The sequence below is a fragment of the Durio zibethinus genome, chromosome 26, assembly GCF_047325235.1.
Source record: "Durio zibethinus cultivar Kanyao isolate XHJ-2024 chromosome 26, ASM4732523v1, whole genome shotgun sequence".
Taxonomy (NCBI): Eukaryota; Viridiplantae; Streptophyta; class Magnoliopsida; order Malvales; family Malvaceae; genus Durio; species Durio zibethinus.
In genome coordinates, this window is record NC_143187.1 from 18,239,056 (window position 1) to 18,248,024 (window position 8,969).

Here is an 8,969-nt window from a genome sequence, read left to right on the forward strand (position 1 = left end):
ACACGCACACTTATATCTAATTTAAGATTCACGACTCCTCTCTTCTCTCTAGGACCATGACACTAAGGCAGGCATCGCTCCTCTACTTCCAAATATAACACACCCCAAGCTGGCCATTTATTCATTCTTGACAAAAGCAAAATACGTTCATATGTCTCATTCTTCGTGTCACCCACAACAAACTTCCATTTACTCTTTAACCCATGCCAACCATGCCCAAACATAAAACACCAAATAAGTTGCAAATAAATTAAAACATTTCAAATTATTATCCAAGTTGATAAAAATAGAAAAATAAAAAGGGCTAATACTACACTGCAACAACATCTAAACCTCACTAGACTATTCAAACATAAATCAACCTGACCAATCAACACGACTCCAGTTTTCTGTCCTATCATAGTATTTAAGTGCAAAGAGACGTCCACACAGCAAACTTAACTATCAGCCCCTCAGGAAAAATGTGCAGGAGAACTATCAATGGACTTCAACAACACTCTTCCTTGCATTCATTTTAGCAACCTCCCTATGGTCCTGCCTAATAATTGAAAATCTATACACACTACTGAGTTGTAAGTACAGAGCTAGAATGAAGCAAAACCGAGACTATGTTACTGGTGTGGAACCTATTTTCTCTGGTTGTTGGCAATAAGACCACTGTATGTATAACCATTTGCTTCCAAAATTTCAAGAGGTGCCCTCTGTAGTAGCTACCTCATTTTTATCAGAGTTCAGATTGATATTGGACTGTGATTTATCACCTGATGCAGCATCATTCTGTATGTTTTCATTTTTCTTTGAATTGAGAAAGCGACCCCCAGATCCTCTAGCCCGTCTCAATGCATGCAAATGACGGGATTCATGCAGGTATGGCTGCAAAATCAATAAATCATTGCAGTGGCAACGAATGAGTCAATACTACAAAACTAAATGCAAACATTTGAATTGAAAAAAGAAAATCATAAAACCAAAATTTAACGTACTTTCCGAGACTTGGCAACTTTATTCTCTGATTCAGCTTTTGCACGAGACTGTCGACGTCGCAAGATGCCATAATATTGTTTTGCATTAACAAACACAGGCTCCTCAACTGCATCTGATGGCAAAGGAACTCCAGCTTGCTGAATACCCATCAACTGAAGATGGACCTAAAACGAAAGAAAAAAGAAAAAAGCCAACTTCAGTCTTAAACCGCAATTACAATTGCATGACTAAAAATAGGGCCCACATACCATATGTTGACCGCCATAGGGCTGTGGAGGATAGGGTTGGGCATCATAAGGAGCAAAGATGCTTCTATAATATGGATCTGGATAGGGGTAAGCAGCCGGTGCCTTCAGTTTCATAAGCCAAGGAAACAAATAAATGTATCAGAGATCCTTAAAAAATTTTTATACCTATCTAGGTCAAAGGTTAGCAACTGGTTCAGTTATACAACTTTCAGCAAGAAATAACATTTTGGACAATGCAAAACCTTCTAAAACAAATGCAGACTCACAACAGCACCAAACTAAAATGCTTTTATAGAAACAGGACAAAGAGAAAAATTGAAGATGATCATGAGAAGCATAAAACAGTACCACAACCTTCAAAAAGCACAGAGCACAGCAAGTTTTATTTAGTAAAGAATCAACTCCTTTTTGAAAGGGAATAAGCAAATTCACCAACATCGTAAATGGTTTTCCACAACATTGATTGAGAAGTTTTCTATCAAATTTAAGATTGTATTAGCTGGGTAAGAAATAAACACAACATTTCTCAAGCAAATAATTTTTCTTAGCCAATGAGAATTTGGTCCAATAGTAGTACATGTTTAGGCCCTAGGAGGTCCCAAGTTTGACTCTTGCTACCTAGTGTGAGTGACTGCATTTGTGAACCAAAGGTCTGCTAGAGGTCAATGTTCCAACATGCAGTATAGCCATTTAATCTTTAGAAAGAAAAATGAAACAATGAATACCATTCAGATGACTCAATACCATTAACAGAAAGGGTACATTATTATTACAAAACAAAATTTATGAGTTACAAGGTCTTTAAAAAAAAAAAGAAATTAATGAGTTACCAGGAAGAGTCATGTTCGGAGTTTAACCAAGTGTATTGACCTCATTAACTACAACTAAGCAAATTATCTTGGTCCTTGTGTATGTGCAGTATTTTAGAAATAGCCAAAACCTTATGCTCCGGGATGCAGACAGCTAGAGATGAATGTGCCATCGTTAAGTGCAAAGCAATAGCACGAGTAACACAGTAAGGAATTAAATAGTTGATTGAGACCACAGAAATGTATCATCAGAATTTTTTACTACAAAACTTTATTTTTAAAAGGAAAAACCTTATAAACACTTGTTCTAAATCTCCTAAATTTACAATCATCAAGTGAATAAATGGTATTACCATCACCCCTCAACAGACAGTAAACAGCACCATCTCAAAATCATTCTTGTATTCCAAAAATTTCCATAGGACCGCAAATAAAATTTTATTCAGCATACAGATACTCGTTTCTTTTAATCGCAAAACCATTGGTTGCAAATAAAACTCATCAAGCCTAGGAGGTAAAAATTACTCTCACTGATGCCTCCAACAACCAGACAGTTTTGATATATATCGCAAAACAATATAAATACATGAAAATCCAATCTGAGCCTAACTTGAAACAAGTAGACAAGAGACACAACTAATTTAGCACAGCACAATGACCAGCATTTGAATCTCCTAATTCCAGGTAAAGAAATCATCTGCTGAAGCCATTGAACATTTGATCCAGCTATAGAAGACCACTGAAAAAGTTTAACAAATGCAATAAGACTAAATAAAACCAAAGAACTACGAGATGCCCCCTCCACCTCCCTTCCCTTGACATTGTTTGGTTGGAGGGAGTGGTGGTGTTTGGATCATTAAAACTGATATTACAACCTCATACACACATTGATACCATTGCAAAAATGATGCTTCCAAACTTCACCGCATCTTAACTACATAACCTCGACTAACATGATCACAGTTGCATTGCAGTCTCACAATCAACTTCCACAACCAGCTCACAAAACCCCATAAGGTCAAGAACTTTAAGAAAAAAAAAAATCTAATCAGTTGTCCAAACAGAGGGAACAAAGTCTATGTATATTCATATTCAGCAATTTAGCCTTTCAAGTTAAATATCCCAACTGCAGACAGCACTTGCTATTCTCTAAATCCACCAGTACTAGCTCTATATTTAACTAAGATTCTCTACTATACCTTTTTTACCTGTACATTCATGTTTTTTTCTTACATCTCCCACTGCAAGAACCCACAGGAAAATCCAGTTGCTTAACAGGAGAGGAGTCTTGTGCATTGACAACATCACCATCTTAACAACTTAATTGATCTAACGATCAATCTAATTTACGTTATAAAAATTTCCTTTTGAAATGTTTTTCTCACAAACATAAAATAATGTTTTGTTATTCTTGAGTATAAGGATCCAATTATATCATGTTAAGAGAGAGCGCTATCTGAAGGGACTTTCATACAACTAGATAAAAAAATTTAACTTAGGCATCAAGAGATTTTGTAAACTTATCATTTGATGCAATTGAAATGGTCAGATGAAAATAAATAATTAATGATTTTCATATAATATCTTTTGTATTAGACTAAATGCATATACATTTATGGCCTGGTTGGACATTAACATGTTATAACTAAGTATTTCAGTCCTAGATCCAGTCTACCCTGGATATAAATGGTCACTGTAAATCATGAAGTAAACAAGAGCAAGGAATAACATTCTCCACCAGAATATGTTGTAGGCTACTTTTCACATGTCTGTACAAAACAACTCCCAAATCAAATATCTTGGTGAAGGCATTGTGATGAAGGGGGAAGCTGTAAGGAACCAGAGGGGGTTTCAAGAAGTTGCTCTAGAATTAAATAATTGGATAAAATAAAAAGCAAACAAGGTAATAACATTGTGAAATAATTTTCAGAAAAGATGATTGAAATGGTTGAGCAAATTGCAAAAGCTACGCAAGGCCAAGAAATTTAAATGACTCTTTGATGATAGTTAATTGATCACAACTAGTTTAGGACAACATTTAGAGGTTAAGACATGACCTAGCCTCAAAACAATGACCAGTGGAAACTTGCTTCAAAGAGAATGCAAATATGAAAATAAATGCTAATGCTGAAAAAGATTTTACTCTAAAGATGGTACCACAGCATGTTGAGGTGTCGTGTATGGGATGTTTGGGGTTGTGATGGCAGAGGGTGAAAGTCCTGTTGCAGGAGATGAGGACTGGTCCTGGGACTCTGAGTGTTTTTGCTGCTCATCAACTTCATTATTATCTGGCAAAAGCAAGTTAGTTCAAATCAACACCATAATAATAGAGCACTCCAAATGAAGAGCTGCCACCAAACAATGTCAATAAAACAAAAGCACTCAGACAACACAAATAATGACAAGTAAAATAAAACAATGCTGCCAACGGTACCCACCAAATGGCCTAGTATTGCACGCATATAACATAGCAACACAAGGAGCCACCCCAATAAATGTAATAACAATGGGGAAACACCTAATAGAATGCTGTTAATTTAAATTTCAAAACGAAGAGCAATCACAGAACAAGGTCATAAAATGAAAGCACAGAGACAAATAAGATAGAAAGCGTCCAGGCTCAAAAAGTGACAACCAAGTTAAATCATGATGCCTGAAAATACCCAGTAAACAACCCATTATGCAACCATACTACACAGGGCAAACCCTCACACGGTGTTAGCAAAATATATGAAATCACAATGAAAAGGTCCTTTCAATCTCATTATTTAAATATCAAACCTCAATTAAACACCCCGAAAAAAAGCAAATTCAAGAATGGAAAATGCCACAAATATATTCAATTTTTTATCCATTCTCAGAGTTCATTAGAACATGATTACAGTGGTACCATAAAACATGAAGTTGACAAAGCATTTGACAAGAAATACCAGAAATATCATGCTCAGAGGAAGTCATGAGGTTGCTGTGAGGAGAGGATCTGCAAACTCAAATCTGGCAGCACAACCAACAGAATCAAGGTCAGGGCAGCATAAAGAATCAGAGCAGTTTTATCAAACCAGGACAGCTAGAGTTTATGTGGACTTTAGATTTAAATTAAAGTCTATATTGGTATTTTTTGAGAGCTTCTCTTGACATCTTTTAGATTCAAAACAATTTTAATAAAATGTTGGAAATCAAAAGTTTTACAAATTATGAGCATGCTATAGAAACGGTATGAGCTTGCTCCAGAGAGCATAAGGACACCCAATAGCTATACCGTAAATAAATGTAAGTGGTCACTTAGGCTTTTTTTTTTTTTTTTTGCTACTGCTACTACTTACCTTTTGCATCATCAAAAATAAATGAAAAAAGAAAGAAAATTCATAATTGATTAAAAATGAAAAAAATTGCTAAAATGCAACATGGATTCTAACAAACTTATTCTCTATTAAAGTAAAATCATGTTTTTATTCTCCAAAAAGTCACATTCTTAAGTTTAAATTCTTCACGAAGATTTATTTGCTTTTGCATCCAAAACACCTTTTTACATTTTACTTCCCAAAGGGAAAAAAAGAGTAGCAGAAGTAACAGTCAAACAGCACCTTAGTAAATTGCTAATTCTTACAAATCATGGCAGAAAAAACCCCGAATTCCAGATAATTATACCTACAAGTCAAAATAAACTAAATTTATAAAATAAGTGATTCAACAGTCCCCTGAAAACTGAGTTAAAGCTTCCATATAATTTAATTCAGCAGCTCATCAACTGGACCATTGTGTCAAGAACACTAACAAAAAAGCAATTTTTATGCAAAATGAGTTTACGAATTCAAAAAGAGCAATAAAATTATGAGAAAGTTTGTAAATAAGTAAGCTCAAGCTTCTTTTTATTTTCTTGTTATTTTGCCACAAGCGAGAGAGTCATTTCTTTTAGAAAAATATCAACTTCAATTTTGATTACTCTCAAGAAACAGAAGAAAAAGTGGCTTAGTAAAGTTTCCATCTCTATCAGTCCCTTCCACACTTTTAACCATCCTCTTAATCTGCTCATTGCCCATCAATCGGTTATTAATTTGACCACAACAGAAAAATAATCACCTAGGATATGTGAATTCTAAAATTCTATTTCTGGGAAAAAAATTGTTCAAAGAGCAACATTAAAGATTGTTAAGAGAAAGAATAAGAAATCAAATAATTCCAAGTGTATATATCTCAATTCAAGGAGCCAAATTAACTAATGCAAAACAAAATCAACTCAGTTAAAAAAGAAGGAAATAAAAAAAGGCTCAAATTTGAGGAAATTTAGTTCTAAAATTCTATTTTTGGGGAAAATAGTTCAATGAGAGACATAAAGATTGTTATGAGAAAGAATAAGAAATCAAATAATTTCAAGTGTAGAAATCTCAATTCAATGAGCTAAATTAACTCATGCAAAACAAAATAACCCAATTACAAAAGAAGGAAATAAAAAAGGCTGAAATTTAAGGAAATTTAGAAAAGAATTGTTCATTCACTTAAATATTCTTTACGAAAATTGACAAAGAAAACCTAAAAAAATATAAAAGAAGCGGAAAATGGCCAAATTTCACAGCTTTCTTTTCACACTTTCTCGACATCCAAACGGAATAGGAAATTGAGGTATAGAAAGAGAAAATTTTTCTTAATTCTTCAATTGCTCGAATTTTAAAAGATTAGAAAAGAAAAAGGATTAGCATGCGATAGTTTGTGGAGAAATTCAATTTCTCTGAAACCAAAAGGAAAAGAGAGAAAAGCAATTAGGGTTACCGAGAATCGAAATTCACCTTAATTAGAGAAGGTGGCTGAAACTCTGTGTTGCAGAGTGTTGCCCGAAGGTGAAATGATAAATCTCTACTATTTGTGTTCGGATACTGAGGAATATTGTAGAAAGAAAAAAAAAAAAAAAAAAAAAAAAAGAAACGAAAATACTAAAACATGTATTAGTCCTTGAGGAATTGCAATCGATCTTTCCATTTTTATTTTTGTAATTTTTTTCATGACTTTAATTTACACGTGGCATGTAGAGAAAGTTACAGTACATTCGGGTTCATGTAGCCTCATTTGTTTGAGATTTGTTTTTTGCCTTAGGATGAGGAAAAAAAAAAGGACTCGAAATTGGACAACATTTTGTTTTCAAATGTTAACTTAAGAAGTTAAAGATTCAAAGAATCAACATTTTGTTTTGCTAACTAGATCCAATTAAGCATCTTAGATTTTAAATATTTGGATAAATGCTTTATTAATTGCTCTGTCGCTATCAAAATGGAACCACTTCATTAATTAACTATAGAGCATTTGATTTTACGAAAAATTCAAAATGGATATATTTCAATTCAGTTTCAAATCAAAATGAATTATATTTTTTATTAATTTTTATAGATAAATTTTATTTTTTATTTAATAACAAAAAATAAATCTAATTAAATTAATAAAATTTAATTTAATTTAAAAAATATTTAATTTGAATTTAAAAAATTTTAAAATACTATATATCAATCAAAATAACCCTAACTGAAGTCAATACCAATTCAGCTACAATTATGATCATAATTATTTCAGACAAGGTATAGGGTAACGTCGAGGAAAAAGAGCTTCGGGCAGAGAGGGTGCTGACCGTAAGACAGGTGAATAAATCTTGGCCAGGAAATATGTGGGCCAACGGGGTACGTGAATGGGATTGACGGTGACCGCTGACCGTTGATTGCTTGGGTTAAAGTTGGAGTACGGATCAGCTACACATGGGTCCGGGAAAGGGGTCGTATAATTGGTGCTCTGTTGCTTTCATTCTTGGGCACGTGTTTGTTAATTGTTGAAGTCCAGTGGCATTTTCTCCGAAGGTTATCGGTAAGCGCCCTTCCAAGATGTTCCAAAGAGCTCCTAACGTGGCATGATATTATCATGCCACATCAGTAATAAATGATAGTGTGTTTACAATGTAGAAAAAAATAACTCTTTTTTCTTATTTACTTTCTAATATCATTAAAAGATTATAACTTTTGTTATTGAAAGATAATATTATTATTTTTCAGTTTTACACTTACAATTATATATTATTAAATTATTTAATTTATCATTTCAAAAAAACAATAATATGTGTTTTTAATTTTTATATTTATCTACTACCAAATTATTTAATTTATTATTATATTATATATAATAGAAAGTAGTCATTTTAGATTTTTTTTTCATTTTAAATATATTTATTATATATAAATAAAAAATAATAATATACTTTGTTATTTTACATTTTGACAGTTATTTGTTGTCAAATTACTTAATTTGTTATTATATATAGTAAAATAAAGTAAGAATTACCTTTCAAATTAATTTATTATTTTATATAACAAAAACGTAATACTATATTTTTTTTACCGTTACTCTTATTTGTTATTAAATTATTTATTTTATTATCATAGGTAATAAAAATATTATTATTACTTTTTGACTGTACTTACTCTAATTTATTATCAAATTATCATTCATAAAATGGTATTATCATTTAAGCTTATCCTTGTATTTAGGATTATTTAAATTTATTATTTTGTAAATTTGTAATAATACCAAAAAAAAAGTTACAATTTAGTGATACTTTTGTACGTAATTTTTTTTACAATATTCGTTACTTTATTATTGTGAATAACCCAAAAAGTAGTATTTACTACTTAGTATTACTTTTATATTTATTTATTATCAAATTACTCAATTTATTATTATTTTAAATAAAAAGAAATATTAGTACATTTCATTATTTGTACATCTTTTAGTTTTCAATTTACTTAATTTTTATTTTACCTAATACAAATTAAAATAGTAAAATATAATCTTTTTTTATTATTTTGACTTAATTCTTATTTTTCATCTTGTTAGATAATTATGAATATTATTATCATATTTTTTATTTTTTTAAATAAAAGTTTAGATGAGGGAA

General features: G+C 31.7%; 1 protein-coding gene across 1 annotated transcript; it reads right to left on the bottom strand.

The window, feature by feature from the left end:
• Window positions 1-225: 225 nt before the first annotated feature.
• Window positions 226-6,985, bottom strand: NF-YA7 (nuclear factor Y, subunit A7). Its single transcript, XM_022860715.2, has 6 exons — window positions 6,826-6,985; window positions 4,972-5,035; window positions 4,199-4,329; window positions 1,233-1,334; window positions 984-1,148; window positions 226-873 (listed from the first exon to the last, which is right to left on the bottom strand). Exons 2-6 carry the CDS (start codon window positions 4,997-4,999, stop codon window positions 688-690), a joined length of 612 nt encoding a protein of 203 aa, XP_022716450.1. The 5' UTR covers window positions 5,000-5,035; window positions 6,826-6,985; the 3' UTR covers window positions 226-687.
• Between the last annotated feature and the right edge of the window lie 1,984 nt (window positions 6,986-8,969).